Source organism: Hoplias malabaricus, chromosome 5 (genome assembly GCF_029633855.1).
Source record: "Hoplias malabaricus isolate fHopMal1 chromosome 5, fHopMal1.hap1, whole genome shotgun sequence".
NCBI lineage: Eukaryota > Metazoa > Chordata > Actinopteri > Characiformes > Erythrinidae > Hoplias > Hoplias malabaricus.
In genome coordinates this window covers 50,916,267-50,943,664 of record NC_089804.1, presented here as the reverse complement: position 1 = coordinate 50,943,664, position 27,398 = coordinate 50,916,267, and the positions used below count along the sequence as shown (strand labels likewise).

General features: G+C 37.4%; 1 protein-coding gene across 1 annotated transcript; it reads right to left on the bottom strand.

Moving 5' to 3' along the window:
* Positions 1 to 640: 640 nt before the first annotated feature.
* On the bottom strand, positions 641 to 27,398 carry pik3cd (phosphatidylinositol-4,5-bisphosphate 3-kinase, catalytic subunit delta). The gene is made up of 23 exons (XM_066671719.1): positions 27,051 to 27,398; positions 25,699 to 25,875; positions 24,166 to 24,394; positions 23,331 to 23,557; positions 21,745 to 21,924; positions 20,118 to 20,273; positions 18,886 to 18,975; positions 16,843 to 17,064; positions 13,886 to 13,982; positions 13,564 to 13,694; positions 13,056 to 13,106; positions 12,762 to 12,929; positions 12,514 to 12,635; positions 11,699 to 11,842; positions 11,516 to 11,615; positions 10,835 to 11,016; positions 9,489 to 9,598; positions 9,318 to 9,396; positions 8,765 to 8,932; positions 4,312 to 4,435; positions 3,776 to 3,921; positions 3,043 to 3,175; positions 641 to 2,279 (listed from the first exon to the last, which is right to left on the bottom strand). The coding sequence occupies exons 2-23, from the start codon at positions 25,840 to 25,842 to the stop codon at positions 2,145 to 2,147; spliced, it is 3,138 nt and encodes a 1,045-aa protein (XP_066527816.1). The 5' UTR covers positions 25,843 to 25,875; positions 27,051 to 27,398; the 3' UTR covers positions 641 to 2,144.

Here is a 27,398-nt window from a genome sequence, read left to right as displayed (position 1 = left end):
AGGACATGTCTAGGGACAATAAGACACAGGGTGAACCTAGTTAGTCATGTAATGGACATAGAAATAGTTAGTGTCTGGAGTCTTGCCCAAGGAAGTTGTGATATTGCATGGTTTATTTGCCTCAGTGGAATATCAAGTCTACCACATGGAGGGCAGTGGTGTTACCAATTATGCTATTTCAGCAAGTCCACTTATTGGTTTCACAGCATGGTCCAGATGCTCTTTTCTCAAGCAATATTTAACTGTAACCATGTAACAGATGTAGACTTTAAAAGCATTAGTAACACTTATTGGTGTAGTGTGCTGCTGTGGTTGCCTTGTGGGGGGCAGCGGTGTTACCCATTATGCTTAAAGGTGCTGACTGACTACATCAAGGATAAATAAATATTTTCTCAAATGTCTAGGTCATTAATGTTCCACAGAAACACAAAAGAACAGGGGACAAGTCCCTTAAATCTATACCAGGGCTTTTGATATATGCATTTCTGCATGGTATATGGTTTGGTTTGGTACAGAGCCATGGAAATATGTTTGGTCCAATTCGTTATGTCTGGTCATATAATTTTCCCTCAATATTAGTGTTGCAGAGAATTATAGGGAGAGGAATTGTGAAACACACTGAATCACAAAGGTTTGTCTGGAATCCTTTATGACATTCAAAGCATCTGTTAAACAAACTATGCACTGTACATCTACCAAAGCCTTGTACACAAGGTATGAACATGGAATGCCATGGAAGAAAAAAAAAGTTTAGGCACATATTAAGTAAGTGCAAAGTCCAGGTCCAGACTTACTTTGTCCCTTAGAATGAAAGAAAAAATGATGCAGTGATAGCTACTTTCATGGATTCATTTGAATATTTCACATTTCTAACTGTTACAATCTTGCAACAATTATACAGACTCCCATAGTATTTGCTTCCACAATTCTGAGCTCAAAGAAAGACATTACAAAGTGGAACTACTGTTTAAAAAAAAACAAAAAAACAAAACAATCTTTGTTTTAAGCTTAAAGGGCAAACATAACAAACACTGAGTGGCATTCATTAAAATTACTGGCTTCCATCCTTATTTTAAAAGTTAAAAGTAATAAAAAAAAAGCAACATTTACAAACAAAATATTGAAAATACACATCTGCACTTAAATATTACAGAGGAGGACCTGGACTGCTTTATTTTACACAACTTATTTTAAAACACCAGTAACTAAAAGTGTTTAAGTGCAGTTATGCTTCAACATAGGCACGTATTCTTTACAAAAAACCCCCCAGAAACAAATCTTGTAAATAATAAGACAAAATCAGTATCATCAATATCATGCCCTGAAGTTTACCAAAGAGGTAGATCAATTTAACTGATCTGTTTTCATGGAGTTCACACACACACCCAGCCAAGCATGGACCAACACAGGTCTAGCCTGGAAAACAGGCCCTAAAGTGTCCAGCTCCTACATTTCATGGGCTTTCATTACAAATAAAATGCATTTCAGACCCATTTCTGAGATAATTTTTGCAGCAACAAAAACATAATCTCATACGCACAAATAGGAATATTCTCGTGAATTTACTTTTTACATATAATTAAAACAATAATTCAAAAATACTGCTCAAAAACTTTAAATACCAAATACAAGACATGACAAAAGAAATATTTACAACCAAAACCTTCAAGTACAAATATAGATAAAGAAAAAAATTAAAAATGAATGTAAACCATACGAAACACCAAAAGGGTTTCCTTCATCTGGCCAGTAGTCATTACATTCTGTACAACTACATGTCATAAATACATAAATGCTTTTAAGTCACAATATTTCAGAGCCTATTCCCCAGTGCCTTAAACTTTAATAAAGCATCAGGTCAGTACAGCATTTAAATTAGTGGCAAACAATGCTTACATTTATGATCTGTGGTGCCTTTTTAATTAATTGCTTTCTATGCTTTTCACAGAAACTGTTGTATTCATATGAACATATTACACTTTATGGGCTTGAACCTTCACCCAGCAGTGAAGACATTTACCATAAGATGAAGCAAAATGAAAACAACAGGCCAAGTATGTCCCTTTTACAAACGGCTTCAGTTCAAATCCTGGCTTAGAAATGACTCCTCTTGATTCACAAAAGATTCCTGTACAAGCCTTCATTCATCTGTTGTCTTTGGCAAAAGTGTGCATCATCCAGTTCACCTTGGTCTTCCAGCTTTCTCTCAGAGCTTCATTGAACTTCACTTTGAAGTTTTTCAGTGCCTCGTCCTCAGATTTACCTAGCGCTAAGGAGTCCTGATAGAACATGCGGAAAAAAATAAATAAAAACACTCAGTTCCAGTGACATTAATAGTTAAACAGTACATTAGGTCAAATCTGTTTACATCACCAGTTCCTCAGGATTCAGATTAATTTTCCCTCCACATGGTCCATCTAAAACCTCTTTTTACTTTAAAGGGGTGTTTATCCTTTTCAGCTTTGGTTCGATTAAAATGAATCCTGGCATGATTAAGTTCTTAAAAGAACTCTTGTGCGGTTGGGTTCAAATGTAAACGCAATATGAAACAAAGGCATCTAAACAAACAAAACACAGAACTGATATCACAACAGGCAATGATAAACAAAGCGTGTTGAAAACAAACATGTACCTTCTTTGGTGTGTACAGTGAAGGATTTTCTGGGGCTATTCTGAATCCTTTATACATATGTGTTTCCAATTGGTAAAAATACCACCAGGCAACAACACCATTAAGTGCATTAAAGCTCAGTGTAGTGCATTGTTCTAATGACTGACTTGCGTCTGTTATACCCCCCCCCTATATATATATATATAATTTTTTTTTAACATATTTTCATTCAATTGTAAGATTTTCATTGTGAATGGTAAGCAGACCAGGACTAAAATATAGCAATGTAATATTCTCTGGTCCTGACTACAGATATAAACACTTGCTAAATATCAGATATCTCTTATTGTGTAGCTTTGGAAATTTCATATTATCAGATGGCTGTAGTATGAATAATATTCCTTTTACTGAAGGCATTAAGAGGCTCTTACCTTCAAGTACTGAATGTCCTTGGAGGAGCTCAGCTCAGGGAGCCCTGCAGCTCTCATCAAGGCAAACAGGTTCACAAACAGAGTTCCATTCCGACACAGGATTTTATAGGCCTGCTCACAGCATTCACGAAAACTGTTAAACACACACACACACATTTATTTTCTTTGAGCTTGATATAATTGGTAAATAATATAATAATAATAATAATAATAATAATAATAATAATAAAAGATGCCCAAATGTATGGACCAATATTTGAAGTGGAATGCAACTCCAAATGAATGATGTGCATAACCAGGTGTCTATACTAGTTATGTGTCTGAATGCTGCTGCTAAAGCTGTACTCAGCGTAACTCTGAATTAACAGTGGTGGGTGTAGTGAATTAGGATATAAAGTGGTAGGAAGAGGTTACTGAGGAGTATATGACACCCATCACATGCCTGATCTTCAGTCCTGGAACTAAACTGTGAGGAACACCATTCTCAGTGTTAAACTGGCCACTGACTGCAAGATAAGCTAAGCGTAACTGTAATTGTAATCTGATATCTAAATGGATTGTAATTTTTAAACAGTGTTAGATTTAACATCTGCAAAGGAAGCATTTATGTGTTAAACCTTTGATATACATGCTGGGACATTCAATAGTGCTGCAGTCTGAAACCGATGCTAAAATGCAATGTATAACTGAACTTGAATCATGAGTAAAATTTACACTGCTTTCATGTACTGACCGTTCAAATTTCTCACTGTTATTGGTGCGCCCTTGCTGAATCACATGGACAAAATCATACGTCAGGATGAAAGGCACACGTTCTCTGTTGATCCCGAACTTTGCTTTGAAGTTTCCCAGAAAATGCCCAAAGTCTATATGGAATAACTACAATAAACATAAATAAATGTTATGGTCAGGAAAACTACAACAGTACAAAACTTGTACACCTCTGCACCTTATTACAGCATGTTTATATTTCACATTTTTCTGTTTGTTAGTACATACACAGAAGCTGTGGAAGCATGGCCCGTTAATTCTAAAGGAAAAGATCTGAATACATCTGAAACTATATTAAAAATGAAATAATTTATTAAAATATTTTGGAATTTGTAAGAATGAACCAGGCTGGAGATCACTGCATTAAAGGTTTTCAACTCTTTTGAAAGCAAAGAGCAACAGTGCCTCCTGCTGGTGTACTGCAACACTGCATATATTCTGCACATCTTCACAAATTTGTTCAGACCATAAGAGCAGCTGTTTTTTTCTTCTTCTTACCTGGCCATTCTCCCTGATCATGATATTGTCACTGTGACGATCTCCAATGCCCAGGACATAGGTAGCTACACAGTAGCCTGCGCAGGAAAGGGTGAACTCCTCGATGGCCTGGTCCAATTTATCCCTTTGGACAAGAAGATAATTTTGAAAGATTAATTTTAAAAACATTCTCTTTTTATTACTACTGTATGTGCTGGTGGATTTCCTTGTCGTGTCTCTCTTGGATTCTCATGCACAAACAGACGATCTCACACTCACAGATACACTTAAGAGGCTGAGTACCAGGGGTGTTCTTTCACTTTATCAGTTAAACCTTTTCGCAAGGGGCTGTGGTTGAATCCGTTTATTGTAATTGACGTGATGTTCTTTTAAAAGGGCCCCTGTTACAGTAAGAACAACAATTTTGTATTGTTTAAATACTCTGTGAAAACTGCACCAATCAAACTCATTTACAAATATTTAGAAATCAATACGTTTTTCATCTACTCTAAAATGACCACTTTTGTACGTATGGAGTGCATTTTAACACTAAATATGCACATTCTGTTCCCCAGTATACTTGATCTATAAATTGAGTATAAGCTGCAGAACCAGCCCATTTCTTAATTTACTGTTTTGTTCATGTCACAAAACCCAAAGCATTTTCCTTTATTCCCTGGCTTCTTTTTAAAATTACATTCATAAAAACTTATTCAGGGTGGAGTGTATTTAAATTAAAGGAGCAGTTCAGAGGTAATTTACATGTAATGCTCCTAGAGCTATATTAAAAAAACAAACTCAGAGGCAAACAGGTTGGAAAATAGTTATGCAAAATAACTTTTTTGTGCATAAATGCAAACAAATTTCTAAAAGACATATGAAAACATGAAACAGAAGAAAAATGTAGTGTTTTTTTTTTAATATTTAATGAGTCTTACATTACAGCCTGTCTAACTGCACATTTATTTTCTCATAGATGCTAAATAATACTTACAAAAGATATCTTAATGAGGTTTTACCTACTGCACAGATGTGCAAGGCAGCGTTTTAAATATTTATAACTTCTACTGAAGCCTATTTGTTCTCAGTCCATAGACAAATGCACAATAAATAATAGATACTGCTTAACACTGGCGAACTTGTGAGTAATCAACAGCTCTTTATGTCTTCTCTTCCTCTAAAGCAAACCTGCCGCACACTTCTGTATTCAAAGCAAGCACAAGCCTAGTGTTTATCACATCAGCCATGTCTCCAGGGAACAGACTGGATCCTTCTATGATGGGAAAAAGAGCTCCTGTTTCATACAAGCAATCAATGACCTTCCCGTCCAAAATCCACCACCAGCAGGAAAAACAATCCAATAAAAACCAGCCCTTCTCTGCACTTCAACAAAATGTGGTATATATATCAAATACATAATAGGCATTATGTTCTATAGTGTAGCAGTAGTTATAACACAGATGGTTTGATTTTTAAATTAATATTGATGAATGTAAAAGCCTAATAATTTTAGACAAAATCATTTATAGCTATAAAATTTTCCCTCATGTTGTTGTATTCCTTTATGAAAATTAAGTCTAATTTAAGCTTTCCACTGGATTTATCTCTGTTCTCCCTGGGGATGAATGTTTTGGGGTAAAAAATCTAATTGCAATATTTCTGATCAATTCTAATTTTAAAAAAAATCTATAAATTAAGGCGTAGGACATTTTTCTGTAAGTATAAAGATCTGGTTTAACTTTGCACTCTGAGTATAGAGTGCAGCCCTGTCATTTAGCTGTTATCATTTACAAAGAAGTGTTTGATTGCCTCTGAATGCTGAAAATATGCTTTTCCCTATTTAAAACGTATTTGAACACTCGTCCAATCTACAGCAGCTCCTGCAATTTGAAAATTGTGCTCTTCACAGTGCATATTGACTATAAATACAATTAATATTTCTATCACCACAGGGGACTTTCAGAGCCAACCTCAGGCTTCCTGAGTCACTAACATTGACTAACACTGAAAACTGCATTTACATGTTGCAAAACCACCTTCCAAACTCTCCTTAATTGTTTTATTACAGTGGTCAGCACAGCTTGGTGATTTATCTGTATACACAGCCAAACCAGTTCATAAACTAATTAGTTGAGGTGTATTTGAACTGGGGAATCACTAAACTGTCCTGCACCACAGCCCCTGGCTAAAGCCCCAGATGAGCAGTAGTGAAATCAAAAGGGACCAGTAGTGAACTAACAGGCTACAGTGCATAATTTTCTATTCTCATGGCCCACAATGTAAATGTACAAGTTGTTTCTTATGAATACCTCTCATTAAATCTCATAAATGTCTATATTTCACCAGTAGGATACTGCTCTACTCTTGATGTGGAGTGGGTGGTCCTTAAATGGGGAAATGTTACCTGACCTTTGTTGTGACCAATAACAGGGCAAACATGGCTCCAACATGTCTGAGTATCCTGTCATACAGAGCACTCAGCACTTCTGCCAAGTCACAGACTCAGTAAAACAAGAGCTGATTCTGAGCATAACCCTTGTTCACATTAGCAGGCAAAAAGTCAATTACAAAGATCCAAATTTGTCTCTTGTGGGTGTGTTTGAGACCGCTCGCATTTCGTGTGTGGGTTTGTATAAGGGCCAAGCTTCACGATTCACCATGGACACAAAACAGTATCTGCTACTTTATTCTACACTTATTTTTTTTTTAAACTGTGCTTGTATATGTGCAAAGATGTATTATATAAAAACAAAAACAGGAAAAGAAGAAATAGCGGGTGTGAGTTCTCACCCACATTTAAAACCTGTGTATATACATGTGTACGTGTATATAATTGATATTGTTTTCATATCATTATAATAACTACATTTAAATAATTATGCCCATACACTTATTCAATTCTATTTTTTTTATTATTATTTATTTTACATTTATTTACCTATTTTAATGTTCATGTTTATTAGAAAAACAAACGGACCAAGTCACTTTTTTTTGTCAAAATATTCTATATTTACACCTTTTCACACAAAAAAAATGCTGTTGAGAATGAAAAGATAGAACGACAAGTCTGTGATTGGGCCAAGGAATTTGTTGGAGCCAATCGTTGAAAATGTCACTTCACCTCATCAAAGCTAATTTGCATAAAGTTGAGAAAATCTCAACCAGGTTTGTGGCTTGTTGTTGAATCGCATTTACTAATTGCATTCTCCCATAAGAAATGACTGGTCACTTGTCACTCTAACACCTGCTAGTGTGAGGAGTAGTCAGATCTGCTTGTCAGACTGAGTAAAACATGCATTCATTATGAGCCTCAGACTGAGTAATACAATAATTTGTTCCAGTTCGCCCTGTATGCGCCATTATTTATTTATCCATATACGTATAAGCTACTAACTACAGAACTACAGAAATGAAAACAAAATAGTTCACCAGAGTGAATCAGGTATTTTCATTAGAATATTAAGATCACACCCACATCAAAGAGAGGTCTGATGAGAGCATTTTGGTGATTTTTGAACAGTGTTTTATCATATTTCTCTTTTGTGTTTTCTATTTAAACAATGCCGAATGCTTCCTAAAAACACCAAATTTCAGTATTATACAAATAAATTAAATATATCACAATGAGTTCCCAGGGTTTTAACTTGTTTTGTTACCTTTTGTTCCCCAGTTTGTTATATAGAGAAATTAAAGAATAAATATGCATTAATTGTGTGTAGAAGTGCATTCATTCTGGAAATTAATTATGTAATTTGAACAGAGGAGTTCTCTTCTTGTCCGCGTGGGTTTCCTCCGGGTGCTTCGGTTTCCTCCCACAGTCAAAAAACACACGCGAGTAGGTGGACTGGCGACTTAGAATTGTCTGTAGGTGTGAGTGTGTGAATGAATGTATGAGTGTGTGTCGCCCTGCGAAGGAATGTCGCCCCCTTCAGGGTGTGATCCTGCCTTGTGGTCAATGACTCCGGGTAGGCTCCGGACCCACCGCAACCCTAAATTGAATGAGCGCTTAAAGACAATGAATGAATAAATGAAGTGCCTAAAGCCACACTACATTCTTAAGTGAACTACAAAAGAAAACAGCAGTGAACAGAAAAGAAACTGGAAGAAAAATCAAGGCGAATAGTGTAGCACAGAGTATCTTTTTCACCACATGGCTGACTGGGGTTCAGTTCTCAAGTTAAGCTATTCAGTGCTACATCAGTAAGAACAAATGCTTTAAATGTAAATGTAAGAGAAGGTGTTTTTAACCACTTGTTGCTGACTCGAAATGGCAAAGTTAGATTCAGTTTACACAGTTTTCAACTAAGCTGTGGTTTATGTATGAGTCAGTCTGGGAAGGCAGCTCTCTGACAAACACAACAGGCTGAGGTGAGGAGAGTGGGTGACGCTGCTAAATTAGTGCATCTCTCTTAGCACAAATCTACATTGAGGTATAGAGTGTTTACAGAGAAATTTCTAGCTGTGAGGTACTCACCCTGGGTTCTTGGACTTCAGCCAGTTCAGCAGAGCATCTTTGTTAAAGGCAGCAGTGGCTGCGCTGTTGCTGTTGTTCCGTTGGATGTTGGCGATGGTGTCTGAATTTTTCACCACTTCAATGACACCCGTTTTATTCCCAGTGGACAGACAGCCATATGGGATCATTCTGTGTCACATAAAAGGGAAATATATTAGGGTTGAGTGACATTTAAATTAGTGATCTCATTTAAATGGTTTACAGCTTTCAAGACAAAAAAATCTGATATGATTTATGGAGAAAATAAAGTGATTGTATTCTGTTATTATTTTTTCTTTAGTTGGATTAAAACACTCTTCTGAACATCTAAGACACTGTATGTCTTACAACAGGTGAATCTATTTCAGATCCTGCCTTTGTCATTGTTTCATGACAGTCCATGTAAGGTCATAAAATGGGGTATTTAAGTAGATGCCTCATTGTTTTCAATTCAGCCCTTTGAGATCTATCAAATCAAATAACCAATCAAATCCAAACCAGTGATTTTCAGATATTTTACACCACAAATACAAACCTAAGGTCCAGCCCTTCTTTCTTCCAAAGAACATCCATTAGCTGAATCATTTGAAGTGTTAGCATGTCCTGCCTCAAATCTGCGAAGAAAAAAAATAAAAAGCATGTGCATTAATTAGTATGAAAATATGATCATATAAGAGAGTTGAAATAGAGGAATTCTCATGCCTACCATCTCCATTCTTGAAGATAATGCCCACGGTGTCAGTCTGTACACACTTGTTCTTATACATCAGCCAGAGAGGTTTCATCTTGGAATCCATAAACTTACACCTGTCCGTGCTTAGACGAAAATGACAAATGTTAATTAATGCAATCAGATATGCTGAAAAAACACAAACACACAGGTAGAAAAGTATGTTGATATCCCTTATAATTATGAAATTCATCAAATTTTTTCCACAGAAAATGATGAATAAAAATGGGACATTATAAAGCAGCTACACATGAACCTAACGCCAACATACTCAATGTCAGATGGGTATCAAACCTCCAGCACTAGGCTGAAACAGTAAAGCCACTGTCTGGAGTGATAGAGCACCATCTAATAGGATGAGTGGGAATGGTGGTTGTGATTGATCCAATACTATGCCATCAAGTCCTAAAAATAGATATATAAAATCCGTATATATTTCAGAAGTAATATTAAGTGAGCAGGCAGTTGGCCATGTTGTTTATTTATGCCCACAAATATGATTTTTGTAAAATCTCCTGCCAAACTATCATCCTTATATGAATTATACACAGTTAACACCCACACATATCTGGCCTTTACTGATTTTAGAAATGCATAACTTCAGAAACTCCCAGTGATTTATTTTGGTTTTCACATGTCAATGAACAGAACACTAAATTTATAAGAAACAAGACAAAGTGTCTGTTCAAGCCTCCAGCTATGGCCTACGACTAAATGCCATTTTATAATACAGGAAAATAACATTACTCAAAAGCTTAAATACTAACAAAATAAGATTGGAATGAAAAACACCACTGAAGAATGAAAGAAAAAAAATATATATATATATGAGGGTGAGCCTAACCAATAAAGAATCCCGTTTTTAAAATATGGAAATTAATTAAACAACCATTTTCTAATTCATTATGCAGTTTTTTATGCAAATATTTGACCACCAATAATCAAATGATATGATCTAGTGGTTTTCTAAGTGATATTAAGTGCATAGCAAGTACAAATCAAGAGCAAAAATGTAAGGACATTTTAATTCACAATTACTGTGGATTTGCTGATTTTTTTTATAATGGGAATCTATCCTGACTGCACAAATCACAAATAAAATGGAAAATATTATGTGTTATTTTATATTGATTTTTTGTACTCAGCAAATTAAAATAAATATGCAATAAAATATACATGAAATTGATAAGAATATAGAAATAAGGGGGTAATTGTAACATTATGGCTGAGCGGTGTACATCTGGAAATAACAAAATCTGTTTAATGCGTATCTATAAAAAGATCAATATGTGCAGAGAGGTTTTCTGCACTAGTAGCAGTACCAGATTTCAGAAAGGATAATGTTAGGGTTCAGCGGGGACACAATGTCTGACAGTGCCTCCAAGTATGTGTCCTGTTTAATACATAGCTTCATGTCCTCAGTGATCTGTGACCTGGAGGTGGACTTCTGACACCCTGACTTCACAAAGTCATTCAGAGCCTTCATCTTATTCAGAGCTTCATTCTGCAGGAAGAATAGAACTGAGACTTTAGTAATGTTCTAGAAGTCAAGCATGAAGATGAATGCAAGCAAATAAAATAAATATACATTTACAATGCAGACGCTTACTCTAAAACAAGAACAATTTCAATAGCGCCAATAGAGGTTTAGCTGTCATATCATCTATAGAAAAGTACACAGTGCAAAAAAAAAAAAAGGACCTCCACGACCTTGATGCAACACAACACAAGTGCTGCATAAAATTAATTAACAATCCAGTTCAGGGTCGCAGTGGGTCCGGAGCCTTCCTGGAATCATTGGCCGCAAAGCAGGAATAAACCCTAGAGGAGGCGCCAGTTAAAAAATAAAATGTGTGTGTGTGTGTGTGTATATATATATATATATATATATATATATTGATTGCGTCTCCTGTTAATGTTATTTTTTCAACTAAGGTTGGGCCATATTGCCCTAAAGTATATTTCTTTGGACATTATGAAGAAGCTTGTCTTGCTCTACTGACCTGCTTTATTAGGCTCTTGATGTGGTAAATGCTCCCTCTGCAGTAAGCCTCTAGGATGAGGCCAAATCTCAAATTGACTGAAGATACGTGCATTTCTGACCTTTGGGGAAAGTAAATAATTTAGTCAATCTGAATGAAACACATGACATCTACACCAAGATCTGCTCTGGAAGAACAGTGTACCTGAGATGCCAGTATACAAAGTGTCCAATCCTCTTATTGGACAAAGCCCGCTCCAGGAGGAATGTGGTCAAGTCACAGTCTAGATATGATTCATATTTCAGAACCTGCACCAGCTGCAGGAGATACTGAAACAGTTCTTCATCACTGTCAAATGAGAAAAATTAACATGAATGAAAATGAAAGTTTTCTCAATTATTTGCCCAGAGCACAAGAATCTGGCATCTTCTGACCTTCAAATCTTTAATGTTGAGCCAAAAGAATCTGCAAAAATCTGGCTGTTAATTAACTCTCCATCTTTAATGATATGATTTCTCCACAATGTTATTTCTGATACAGTCACAAATAGTGGATGTTTGCTTTCATTTTCTGCAGTAACATATATTATTAAAGCGTTAGTCAGATACTGAGGATGGGCTCATACCAAAGATACTTCAGAGTATGAGAATGAGATCTGCTGTTCCACAACCTTATACTAGGTGGTTTATATCCCTCTTGCAGACACTTGGCACTGAGCATAGGGAACTGAGTTCATGAGCATGTGGTCCATAGCATCCTATTCTGTTTCATGTTTTTCTAGGATGTCTGTGTCCACATCAGGTGTACTTTGAAGCTGAATTCCCTAATTAAAAGAGTGCTTATAACATAATATTTTAAACAGTATTCACTCATACTTGGTCTTTGCGTGTCAGTTCTTGATCCCCAGCTTGGGTTATTGGTCACAGATCAGATGCAATGTACTTGTGAGCTTTGCAAGTTTAAAGTGAAGCTAAGAGATGAAAGTATAGGTGTGTGCTGTCTGTGATATAGACACCTACCGCAGTTTCCTGAGACAGCGTATGGTGAAAGAACGAACATGAGGGTCAGGGAAGCAGTAGTCCAGCAGCTCTAGAGCATGCAGCGCTGGTAGGTCCGGCCATTTCCGCAGCAAACACACCATCTGAAACACAATTCCAGGCTATAAATGGTATAAAGGGAGATAAACAATATAAGAAACAGTAGAATTACAACCAGAGATAGGCTCTGATGGACAGCTCCGTCCAATTAGCTCTGTTGTGTGTAGTACCTGAGCTACGTCCTCGTGCTTGTTCCACTTGGTGATGAGAAGGAGTTTAGACAGACTCTCTGGGTATCGTGCCCTCATCTCCTCACGCAACTTCCACAACAGCTCTTTCTCATCCTCAAAGAACTCTGTGTGGTTTTTATTGTCCACTATCTCTTTCAGTTTCAAGTGCTGAGTACAACAGTGAAAGAAGCCACAGTGTAAGTGTACAGTAGATGTGATGAACAGCTACATATCACACATATCTATACAAATTCTTCAGGTCTTTCAATCAAACGAGAGGATGAACCTGCTTACCTCCTCTTTAGAAGCACTGATCTTCTCACCATTTCTTTCAGCTTCATTCAACTGAAAAATTAGAAGAATGTAAGCTGGAAGAATTGAAATCATGTATTCATACATAGAAATGCTAGCCTGATTAAATGGTAAGCTATCACAAAAATTGGTGGGACACCGTATAGAGTTATTAGTTTTTTCCAAGTTACACATCACCTACATGGAGTTGGCAAGTACTCTTCTTCATGATAAACCCTGTGTCTACCAAGCTGTGTTGTTTTAGCATGGACAGAATTAAAGCCTGGCACTGTCTTGCTAAAAATATCCTTAGACTTCCCAAGAAGGCTGCATATGTCTCTCTAAAAACCCAATGTTCACCTCCACATCAATGAGAATTTTTGACATACAAAAGTCATCCATTCTATGGTCATTCCTGATGACAGTCTAGATGGTCTCTCTCATTATCAGCACAGAAAACACAACATTAAATTTTCATAAATACAAGCTGTGTGGATTGTGTTTTACATACCTTTTCAAGTGGAGGGTAATAAATTGGATGGGGTCTGAAGCTGGGGAAGCGAATAAAGAGGGCAGCAGTGCTGTCAATATTGGGGTTCTTCTCCACTGTGCCCATAGGATTTAACAGATCCCCTTTATCATCTGCAAACAAAGAGATAATTATAGTACTACAGATCCACAGAAACTAAAACAGGTCATGTTCTACGTAGTAATCATATTTCCCCACATCACTCATGACTGGTTTGCCCCTAATGGAATGGGATGATAATAGAAGGTAATTGGAATTTTAGTGGAGTTTAGTTCTTATTTTACACAACCACTTGGGAATTCACCTGGAGCTGAAGGCCATGTGGATAACAGGAACTCTCCAGTCTTCAGTTGGTCCTTATAGTCAAACACCATTGTGTTCACCCAGGCCAGGGGACAGTCCTGAGAAGTCATTTACATTAAACATGATCACACTAAGCAACAACACTGTACTACATTACACAATATTCCACTGAAGGAAAGGAAGATTTCTTAATAAATGTTGTAGTACTGATTTGGTTTTTTGGGTCATATGTGTACACCATGTTACAATTTCACATAAGTATAAACATAAAATATCTGAAAAATTAGCATTGAATATATTAACATCGTAATCCATCAGTCTACAGAGTAAAAAAAATGGTTATATTGACTCTACTAATAGCTTCCTATTATAAATATTAAATATCATGGCTATATTTTTATTATTATAATCATGACCCTGTCCCCTCCAGGATGTGTTCCTTGCACCCTGTGATTCTGGGTAGGCTCTGGACACACCGAGACCCTGAACTGAGTAAGCTGTTAAAGACAACTAATAAATGAATGCATGAATAATCATGACCCTTGTTCACACTGTCACCATTGTGAAAAATATTCAATATGTTTATCTATATGTAGCCATTATATGTCAAACCCTAAATTAGTGGAAGCCCCCCTTTGAATCAATTGCTAATGTGCTGAATCTTTTCTTTAAGTATCTATACAAAGACTATAAACTAATGTTCCAGGCCTAAGGGATTTATGCCTTAATCACATTACTCACAGTCAGCATAATTAAAGAATCAAACAATCAAGGTACACCAATCAGCTATAATAATAATAATAATACCACCTCATTTTTCTCACTCACTGTCCATTATCTCAGTGACATTGATGTGGTGGTAGTGTGTTAGTGTATGTTGTGCTGGTATGAGTGGATCAGACACAGCAGTGTAGCTGAAACATCCACTGATAAATGACCATGGGTACATTTGGGTACAGCGTTTAAAACTCCAGTAGCACTGCTGTGTCTAATCCAGTTGTACCAATGCTACTCACATTAACACAACATCACCACCATGTCTGTGTCACTGCAGCCAAATAATACCTGCTCTGTGGTGGTAAAGCAGGGGGTCCAGAGCAATTAAAATGCACAGGGTGTTAGGGGGCTAACAAAGTATGCAAATCAATAGATGGATTCCTGTATGTAATTGTAGAACTACAAAACGCTCCTATGTTGTCAGTGGAGCTGAGATAATAGACAATGAATGTAGAAACATGGAAGTTGGTGTTATTGTTATGGCTGAACAGTGTATATGAGCATGTAACCATGCATAAATAACTTGTCCCTGTATCATTTTTTCCACAAAATTTTGAAAAAAAAAAAAAAATAATAATTTTTTTTTAAAATCACACTCCATTAATTCCCATTCAATGAATATTTGATACTTCTCTTTCAGAGATACAAGGTTTTGTTCTGATCACATATAATCACATTTAAAAACTGAAATAATCACAGAAGACCATCAAGTTCCCGTTTTGTGAATTGTAAAGTCTCTGAACTCAATAGGCTTTACGGTAAACATGGTATAATTAACCTCTGCAGTGTCTAAAATAAGTGTCAAGCATAAACACGCAGACAGAAGACTCTCATTTCCTCGCTCCTGGCAGACTTCTCTACACATTCTGTGAAAGGGAAGTGACAAAGAAAGCAGAAGTGGAGTTGGTTGGTTTGAGCTAGTGCATACATTGTAAACAAATACACACACACACACACACACACACACACACACACAACACAAAGGCACTCACACACACACAGGCACACACACACACACAGGCACACACACGCACGCACATGCACGCACACACACATGCACGCACACCTGGACACTGTGTCTGCTTTAGGAAAATGATGCTCCTCTGTGGTGAGGAGGGCTGAGTGGGTTTTGATTTGACTGTCATGCTGCATTGCTTGGCACACAACATTCTATTTGCAAACCTTGCAAATAAAACCAAACATAGCGTTCATTACACGTCTAGTGGGCTTCATTTTCACTGGTCAGTCTAAAGCAGGGCTGCCCATATAGTGGCTTGTGATCTGGTCCACCAGAGATTTACCCTAATACGGCCCCTCTCCCCTCGAAGAAATGTAATTAAATTCTGTTTAAATTAAGAATTCTCATTACAAAACACAAGTTGTTATAAAATATTTTTAACTCAACTGAAGCCACTGTTTTTTATTATATATTTATTCATTCATTCATTCATTCATTGTCTGTAACCACTTAACCCAGTTCAGGGTCGCAATGGGTCTGGAACCTACACAGAATCATTGGGCACAAGGGAGGAACACACCCTGGAGGGGGCAGCAGTCCTGCACGGGGCAACACACATTCACTCACAGCTATGAACACTTTTGAGTCGCCAATCCACCTACCAACGTGTGTTTTTGGATTGTGGGAGGAAACCGGAGCACCTGGAGGAAACCCATGCAGACACGAGGAGAACACACCAACTCCTCACAGACAGTCACCCAGAGGAAACCCACGTGGACACAGGGAGAACACACCAAACTCCTCACAGTCACCCAGAGCAGGACTTAAACCCACAACCTATGTGACTGTGACACTACCTGCTGTGCGACCATGCCGCCCTATATTTATTTCATTTTCTTGTTTTTTTATATTTGCATGCTGTATGTGGCCCCCCCACATCCTTTGCACAATGGTCCCTAAAGACCTTTTCACTTATGCACGGTAACACAGAAATGTTCTGGAGGTGACCTGAAGAAGCTGAACGTGTGAATAAAATAAAAAAACATTATCCTGCTAGACTGCATTTGTGAGAGGACCACTCTGGGACATACCCGGACCTGAAACGCTGGACTTTCTCTAGAAATTCTCCAGAGTTCATGTGTGAAAGATGCACAAGACAAAAATTGTTTTCAAGGTTTTTAAACTATTATATGGTAAGTAGTTTCCATTCCATGTAGACTTACAGCCTTTTTGTTCTTTTTCTTGGTGGAGCGCTGTTTCTTTGTCTTTTCCAACACACCGTACAGAGCGAAACACAGGCGGGTCATTCGAGGAAGGTCACAGAGGTTGATATCAAACACAAACTTCTGGTCCCATAGTGGATCTGAACAGACGCTGACTTCACTGCTGGTGAACACCTTACAGAGCAACTCACTTCCATGGAAGAGGCCAGCCTGGACCACAAGCTGAGTCAAAAAAAAAATAAAAATCACACACATTAGATGTGAAAGATAAAAAAAACTAATTTCATGCACATAAACTACTTTTTATTAATATAGAAGATGCATAAATCAAAGACAGCCTTCCATATATATGGGGACATTTGTCCATAGCCCACAATACAGCACTCAGTAATTGATTAGAGAGATTGTAAATTGTACACTTCAGTGATATCAGAACTGAAACAGTCTAAGCAATGATGCATTGATCCTTTATCATTAGGCCAAGGTCAAGGATTTGGGGATTAATAAGGAATGATACTGACTTAATACATTTAGTATGGTAAACTGAATCATCCAGAATAATGTGTACTGTTCTGATTAAAGCCAGAACTCCTCACAGTGGTGATCAAAGAACCAGATATCAGAAGCATTTACCTCTCCAAAATGTTTTATGATACAAACATAATAAACATAACATTATAAATACACTGCCTGACGCATGAAACATTGTCTTATGACTTTTTTGGAGACTATATCCAAGTCCATTCATGGTGTCATCAAATAGGCAGGGCATAATAATGTGTTTTTAGTTAACACTTCTTTACAATGATCAAAAGCTTGGGAAAAATTAACTTTTTGTTATTTTCTGTATGAATTATGACCTCTGGTTCTTATTTGCACCACTAAACGGTCCACTCTAAAATTACTTTATTGAAACCTCAGCGGTTAAATTGAATTGCATTTTTTTTTTTTTTTTACATTGTTCAATAGTTGGAATTCCCCTTTAACATTTTGCGAATTTTTATGTAAAAGGAGGAAGTAAAATTAAGTTGTCAGAAATGTACTCAGTGAAAAAAAAATAATGAATGAACAGATTAAATGAATAAAAAATGAGAGATGTAGCTAAGTAAATGTGTGGGTGAGACAATGGATATGCATTAGATGATTTCAAGGGACTGTAGCTGAACCTTTGCCTCTTTGGCCCACTTTTATCATTACAGTCTAGAACACCCTCTGTGAGGGGAAATAGGAAATATTTAAGTGAGTGTTTCCCCCCAAGGCTTGATCATGAAGAGCCTCTGTCTGCAGCAGGAGCTCACATCACTGGTAATTGTATGACAAGCCAAATATATCTGCAGTCACGTGAGGAACAGACGGAAATGAACAAGCACTCAAGGCATATGAAAGTGAAGATGGACTTGATGAACAAAGGGCAACCGTTTTGGACCTCCGGTTTTTAATTTACATTGCATTAATACAGAGCTGCCATTTCCAATTTACCAATTCCAGCATACACAGAAATGAATCATATTTAAACTGCAACAACAATACTGTCCAAAAATGGCCAATTAGAAAATTTGTCCAAATTGTTTAGCCTTATAAAATGATATTAAAATTAAGTTATGTTTTTTCCTATAAATAAGACTTTTTTCCACTTTATTTAGAAGATAACTGATTGCTACAGAATATTCTCAAACATATTCTCAAGAACAATCAAGGGGTCAAGAGAACACTTTTTTCTTCATCCACCCCCAGTGACTTTTCGCTTCTTTGACAAACCAAAAAAGAAAACGGAGATGTGAGCGGTGAGTGCAAGCAACACTGCTGTCCTTTTCTAAGAATCTAGGCCCAAGAGAGAGCACAGAAAGTCAGATAGTCACTCCCCACTTCCTGTTTTGATGTTTTACTCAACCGCTTCTGATGAATTATGGGAAATATGTGGTTAGGGTCACATGACCACACTTGTAGAGTTCACCCCTCGCTGCCTGCTACGGTTGGAAGCATAGTAAACAACCACAGCACAGTGGTAGTAGCAGTAACCTAAGTAAACAGCAGTATGCTTACCTTCATGCCTTCGTCTGCATTGACCCGAGAGCCCTGTAGCAGGTGAATGCAGAAGGGTTCGTTGATGGACCAAAGAGATGTTGTATTTTGCTGTTGAAACAAGGCAAATATGAGTTACAGAGGATTTAGGGGTCTGCTTACAGTGGAAGCCCTCTCCAGTAATAATGAATTAAATTAATCTTAGCATGTGCTGCATTAAGAGACCAAAAAATCCCATCAGAAGTTTTGACCACTTAAAATAACACCTCTCTCGTTTCCTTCTTGACACCCAGGATGTAAAAAGCAGTGGGTGTAGGAAAGGCTTATTTTTCTCAATTACAGAGAAAACAAAACTAAAGAAATGAAAGAAAAGGGAACTAAGATGAAACCAGGACTCTTGACCAAAGTTTCACTACAGTCTCCATCTGCTCCAAACGAACAGGCCAAGACATTTGAGCCCCATATTTAATTATGTTCAGCAGAGCAAAATTAGCAATTAGACACAACACTGAGCATCCTTAATGGTAAAATCCTTTCGCAGACATTCACTAATGGGAAATAATGCTGCAGTAAATTATTTAGCACTGCTAAGCTATTGTTAAATAAGCTAAAACAACTTAATCAGTTAGAGCTACTGGGATCATGATTTGAATTTTAGTTTCATAGCTGTAAGAGAATAATTCATAGCCCTGAATAATAAAATTTAAACGGCACATACAATGAAAAACCACATTCTCCCAACATGAAATAAAAGTTGATAAAGTTTGTAAACACAGCTAACATTTCTGAAAAAAATATTTATGCTCTGGTCCATCCAGTACATGTAATAATATGTGGCTGCATAAACAGCGAGATTTACATCGCTATAAAACAAGTTATAAGGGGTGTGTCATTCCTGGATAATGTAATGTGATATCAGAGATAATTTACATTTTTTCAGCATTAAAGATATATAAGATAAAAAAATGGCTGCAGAAAAAAACAGGCCTTTTAAAATTAGAAAAAAATGGATAAGCCTGAACTTTAAGAGGTTAGATCAAACTTGAGAGTAAATTAAGTAGATAGAGAAAATAATTTCTGAATATTGGGTTTTGCTAAATGAGTTCTCAGTAATGTGTGAGTGTGTGTGTGTTTGTGTGAGAAACAGGCGCTGACCTTCCGAGAACTGGCTTGAGAAACCATAAGATGGGGAAGATGATGCGCAATTCTAATTTACTAACAGATTTTTCTGGGGTGTGATGATCCAATCTCACCTTCTTCAGTGGCAGAGGAGGAGGTTTGGACAGAGAGCGGCTCTTGGACATTTGGCTGATCAGACTCCCCTGCTCGTCTTGGTATTTAGCAATAGTGGTGTGATGAACCATGGTCAAATGTGGTGTCTGACCCCCATATAAACATGAGAAAATATACTGCAGAGACATGAAAACAGGTAAAAAGTGAGAAAGTTTAAAGTGGAATCCACTTTTGGTTTCCATTTAGTTTAAAAATTTAGGAGTGTAAAGAAACGTCTTAAAGACATAAAGAATATTCACACAATATAAAAGTTCTGTTGTAGTTTCTGAGACTCAAAACTCATAACATTATTTGGAGATTAATTAAACTTTAATTTTAATTAATAAACTTTTATTTTTACATTCTCGTGTCAAATAAAAAATGTTTTTCTAAAGAAACAGATCAAATGTTTTAAGGGAAAATAAAATTTATTTAAAATTAGTCCACTGTCATTGCACCAGGAACAAAATAACTTTTGGTAAAAAAAACTATAAAGCTATATGCAGTTATTCAGCACATTTGAAAGTACTAAATATTCTCAGATGATACACTCTCAAGACAAAATTTATCACAACAACAACCTAGAGTCATATTTGCAAGCTTTTTCATACATATTTTTTTTGAAAATTACATAAATTTTCCCAAAAATCTTTTATTCTGATGTCACTGAACTCTCCCTGTTTTCTTCTCTCTGCAAGAGAGGAGCATTTAGTTTGTTCCTATATTAAAAACACCCGATGAATGATAGCAGGACCAACACCAGGCTCATCAGCATCAAACCCTGCAGCCTGTTCATTTAGTTAGTAATGCAGCTCAAATCAAATCAAGCTCTGTGTAGTTGACTTTTAAAAGCCTGGAAGAGACACATGACTCATCTCTGCAGGTGCCAGCAGTTTCTATATCAACAACTGTCTCAGCACTGTCACTGCCCTGATAAACACTGGAGTCACACCAACACACACTGGAGACTGAGAGGCTATTACTGCAGTAACACTTTAATTAGAAAAAAACGAGAGAGTGAGAGGGGAGTATTCAGAGACAAGGACAGAAACCAAGTTTGAAAACCCTGAACTGAGCCCAGATGAGTTCTCAAAAACGCTTACTAGGATGGCATCTTTCATATTTCTGGAATTGTCTTTTGTACAACTCTTCTACTGCAATTGAAGACTTTAAACTTGCTTTGTTTTTACCTCCCAATTCAAACGTATTATTATGTTTTACTATTTAAAAGTGATAGGATGAAAATTTACTCATTATACCTTTTCTTTAGGAAAAGAGAATGCAGTTACGTTAGGTAACCCAACCAGACTTTAAGACCAATGCTATACTTTTAAAGGAAAGGTTAATACAGGTTATGACCCTGTACTGTATTATTTGACATTTTGACAAATCCGAACCTTTAATGTTAATACTGAGATTTACTGTACAAGCCACTACACTCATTCAATACACCATATGCTTCCATTTATTCAGCAACCTTTTCCAAAACAGTATCACAAGCATCCCCCTCCTTCAGAAAACCACAAAGACAATTTTAAGGGCCATGAGTGTACGCTGTGTTAAAATTGTATATATATATAAACCACGACAATATAAAAAAAATCTTACTTTAAACTGGCACAGTGGGTATTTCCCATAGATGAACTCCCATCTCCCATTGACCTGCAATGTGTAGTCCTCCGGCTTTTCCTGCTTCACTGGACGAAAAACTGTGGCTTTTTTCTTGAGTGCATTCTTCTTTAGAACAACAGGAATATCCTGAGGTTCCAACTGCAGCATGAAGCTCTCCTGTGGGTCCACCAAAAACATTGCATTTATTTTTACCAAAAAATAAATATGAAATTAATTACATTTCTGAGCTTGTAAGATAATTGATTTTGTAGCTGATGCCACGCCAAGATCTAATATTTAAAACATTATATCTGACATTTTAAAATAAGGTTCCATGTCCTCTAATAAAAACAGGTTGAAATTTATTTTATTAATTAAAAAAATGATTATCATAAAATATGACTGTTAACATTAACACATAAATAATGTATCTTTTTTGTATTAAAGTCTACATGTCTAAAATGTTTTACATCTTTTAGAAATTCTTGAAATGTGCATCTTTCAAACATATCAACATATTTCACAATTTAACAGGTGCTAGTTGGTCTTATTAGTTTCACAGTGCACCTCCTTGTTGGACAGGAAGTCAAACCCACTATCACCTGTGTGTGGGGTAGTGTTGTTGTTTTCTACACTATCTATATGAGTGAGTTAGAATAATTGGAAATGCCCAGCACTAGGGACTAGATGCACGCTAACATTTGTTCCATCACACAGTATCCTTTTAATTTCGCAATCACAATTTGCACAAGAGGTCTTAATTAGGTTCAGGAATTTAACCCAACAACAAAAACTCATGGACTTCCTGTAGATGAGTTTGCCAATCAGAAGCCACTAAACATGCTTGCAAAATGACGACACCAATAAGATCCCCAAAATATGTTTTTCCACATTTATCTGCCAATAAACATTGTTTATTCATCAATTAATGCACACATCAGAGCAGAATGTGCTTAGTGAATGTAGGAGCCAAGTCACAAAGATACTGAGATGTTTTTCTTGCACAAGATGTTTTCACTTACAAAAACTGGGCTGGGATTTTGATCTGCATCTAGTGATATTAGCTGGCATTTAAAAGAGTGAGAACTGCTGGACTTTTTTTTCCCTCTGACTGCACTCACACTATGTTTTCAGTCTCTCAGTCTTATTGTACAGTAAGAAAGCATAGTTCAAGGTGCAAGGCAGTGTAGGTGGGGGATCTACAGGCAGCATGTTGTAGTATAAATATACTACCTTACACAATCCCTCACCCGGGAAATCTGGGTCACTAAGCCCCATATGTAAGTTCTGATGCTCCCCCATGACATTACCACTGACTCAAATGTCTTTTAAGTGCTCAGACTGTGATGTCAAATCCACTCAAAGTGTGTCAGTCTAAAATTAGTTGTTGTTGTTTTTTTTTTTACACATTTAGTGTCAGAATATTCAAAATGAAAAGCGAGATAAACATGTTACAGGGCAGCCCCAGTACAGGCAAAGCAGATGAGCTACAGTGTCAAGGGTATGAGTCTTTAAATAATTAAACCACAGCAGGGATGTAATGCGAAACAAAACAGATGGTCATCCAGCACAGAATGACTCACCTCGCTGGCCTCAAACTTGACGTTGATAAAGATCTTTTTAATGCTGCGACATTTCCCACTCTGTGCCACTATGGAAAATGGCTCCAAGTCGCAGGGAAAGTTGTACTCCATCCACTGGTGCCATGGCAACCGTTGCCGGTCTTGAGCCTTCTCTTCGCAGAAGGAGCGCATTTTGGTTCGGAATTCATTCACCTCATGGCTCTTCTGGGTATCAAACTCATGCAGACCTAGAAAAGTTCCAGGGAAGACTTTAACTGCCTGCAAAGCGTGTCAGGATAACAATCTGAGAACTGAAATTCAGTATATTTTTAGTGCTTTGGTGGTTTGGTAATGTGTGACACATTACTACAGGGTTTCAAAATATTCTGTAAACACTAAAATTCAGTACCTAAACAGTGGCCAATTTCTGCATCTCAAATACTTCTCTTTCACTGAAACAATGTTACCACATTATCACTGGACAGCTAAACACATTTCAGGAGAGAACCACGTTTCCAGTTCTGTTATATATATGTTAACATACACCTAAATATATTACTATCACCCTTAGCGATTGGAAATAGGGAGGGCCATCCTTTCCAACCTGATGGAGCAAGGCCAACACTGCACTCAAGATACTTTTTGGTAACAATACTCAGAATTAATTAAGACAACTGGCAAAGATCAGAAACCTTATTCCTTTGAGCATCTTAAGAGGACCTCCAGGAGGACACAGTGCTCATACGGTTGTCTCCATTTGGCCTTGTTCCATGATTGTACCTTTTAAACCTGATGTGCTGAACAAGTGCTACACTGGAACTGTGCAGTAGAGCTGCTGGGAAATTAGTTTGCAAACCTTTCCCTATGAGGTGGCCAATCTGGGTGTTGATGAGCTTCTCCACCCTGTCTCCCTCACGGGCCACCAGCCGAAGAACGGGCATGAAGGGCTGAACATCACACAGACGCCTCTGCTCATCCTCCAGCTCCTCCCGCTCCGCAGTTTGGTTAATGCAGGTGAACACATAGGCATCTGGGTCACTCAGGATGCTGAATAGGGGCTCGCTCTTGGCATTCTTCCACACCATCTGAGACACACTCACCCAGTTAGGCTTATCTGTGCATGTCTTGTAGCAGATATAATGACAGAACCAAACCTTAAACTTTTAAACTGCTAGGACTTTTGTTGTAATTTGGCAACATTTGGTTTCCAGCCAAATGAAGGCTAAGATGATGAGTGTTACACACCAAATATCTTCCAGGTCATTGTGCGAATCTGTGTCGGTGCTGTACTATAAGAGAATGTCTATCAACTCCATTAACTGGCAAATTTCATCTAGGGTTGTCACATTAAATTTTAGCTGATAATCCCAATTAATTATTTAACAATCCTTTGTTACACACTGTATGAACTATTAGGTCAAATTGGCTAAATAGCTTGTGCCCTTCATATCAACTGTCAAAGCTCAAACAAACATTACTATCTGTTGCCCTCTAAAGATATTACAGCAGTAGTCTTATATGAAATTATAAATTCATTGGGTGCATCCCAATTGTGTAATATACACTCAAACTATAAAGTATGTACTAAACTTAACATTATGAGTTTGGTGGTTAGTAAACTATAATGTAATATAACGTTCAGTTTTAACATGAAGTCATGAAAAGTCACACTGCCAAAATATGTCATTGTAAGCTATGACTTCCCCTGTAACCATCGCTGCTGCACTTGCGCCATTGTATACAAATGTGAATAACTCTTCCTTTTTGTTTCTCATTGCACTGTGGGGACAACAATGTGCATAAACACCAAACTCACAAACCGACCTGTTCTAGGTATTCATTGTGGATATATGTACACTTCACTTTGACACTTTTAACTACATGACATAACACATACATCCAAGGTTTTTGTAGGACTCATAATGTCTAAATAAATGAAACATTTATGCCCTGTTTATATAAAGTTGCTCATCAAATGTGCATTAGCAGCCACTTCCAGCTTTCAGTTCAAATGTGTGTACAATTGGGAGCTATTATAAGAGTGTATGGGCACTGGAGTGGTTCTAAATCTGGGTATTGTGTTATTTAGGCCTATTTTGGGGCAATGCATCTGCCTTGGGATGCACATTACAGAGTTTTTCCAACTGATGAACAATAATGAATGGTAGTTAAGGGAGAAAAAATTGACACAATGAACTGTATATAATGCACAAGCTAATAACAGTTTGTACACACTGTATCAAGCAGCTGATGTGTACAAATGTGTACAAAAAGGGAAATGTGTGGTTTTCTTTAGACAGTGACAATACATTACAATACTACTTCTCTATACTTTGAGGCAACACCTCTAAAATGCAGGGTGCAGCAGTAAAGGACTTTTGCATTTTACCTTTTTAATGGCCCCGATGGTGTCACTGCGTGCCACGGGAAAGCTGAGGTAGATCCCCGTGGGGAGGAGGAACTCCATGTTGACCTGTACTCGTCCCTCCTTCTCCCACACATCCTGCATGCCGTAGTAGACCCCCGGCGGCATGGCAAGGGTCACTCATCTACCAGCAGCTCACTTCTGGACACAAGCACCTTTTTTCAGTCCAGGATCTCACAAAATACATAAAAATACAAAAGAACAAAAAATCTGTCCCAAAGCTATAAGACAATGACCTAACAAACTTACACTCTAATGTTTGCTTTATACTGAATACACTAAATTGAGACAACAAGCACACAGGAAATGCACTGTTCTTTAACAAAGAATATCAATGAACACACAAACACCCTCTGAATTCATACATCCCTTATCTGAGGAAATAAACAGTTGTATATACACCATACATCCACACGTTTGCAGATAACAACTCATTAAATAAATGGTACTAATAAGCAAACTGCCCTCCACTTACTGCAGTAACAGGGAACACAGTTCTACTGCACAACAGCAGGACTGAAGTAGATGTGAATACAGCCCTCCAGTGAATACAGCTACCTAAAAACATGTACATTTATTGCTCCCCTTTGGGATTATACAAGCAGGCCCTGCACAACTCAAAGTCTGTCTCAGCAGTAGGTGCACCCTAAAGAAAGGGTGACTACAAACATTTGTACTTATAACGTAGCAACAAATGGTTTCTATCATTGTAAGAGGTGTATGTTTTGATGAATTTTGTCAAATATTTCATCATCTTGCATGATGTAGATGTAGATGTGGTCTATGCTGTATTCTCAGTTGGTGTTTTTCATTCTAATTAGTTTCATAATTCAAAGCTTTCATTAGACAACAAAAATAATACAGCCTCTGTGAAGCCAATAACAGGATTATGTGTCAGCAGTCTCAAGGGATTTTTAATATCATTTGTATTTCACAGCAGACCACATCAGTTACAGTTCCAGCCCAAGCTCAACAGTGCCACTGCCTGCCATTCTCATCTCCCTCTGGAGGCTGTGCTGCAGACTGTGTTTATGTGTATAAGGTTACAACCAAAGCACCAAAGCCACCATCACAAACACACAGCCTGTTTCCTCCAGCACAACACCAGAACCATGAATGATATTCACATATTCAGTGGCACATCTTACACGTTAAATGAAACATTATTTTTGTTGATATCTTATTTTTTTGATGGTCAGTCATGATATTGCTTCATGCGTCGGGGAACGGGAGAACATGCAATGACCAGGAGAGAGGAGAAACACCAGCCTGCAAGGCTCCAATCGCAAGAAACATAAGAAATGTTGAAAACTTGCCTGCAAGCCTCGCCGGTTGCTCATTAGTCCATGTTGAAGATGTTGAAGAGAGACACATCGATGCTCATTGCCTCAAAAACGAACTGCTCTGCTACTCCACACCGGGTTATACAACCGCGAAGGGTCGTAGAAGGCCACCGTTGTAAGGAATTTCCAGTGAATATCCTGTAATTGTGGGAGCAAGTACTCTTAATTATCCGTGTTGCTGAACGTAGTAGGGAAGTGACAGCGGCAAAGATGAGGTTCTACATGCGTTCCCGCGAGTTAGGGATCATCTTAAAACTATACAGCGCTTCCGTTTTGAAAGTGCTGCACTGGAAGTGTGTATCTGGTAATCGTCTAAACCAA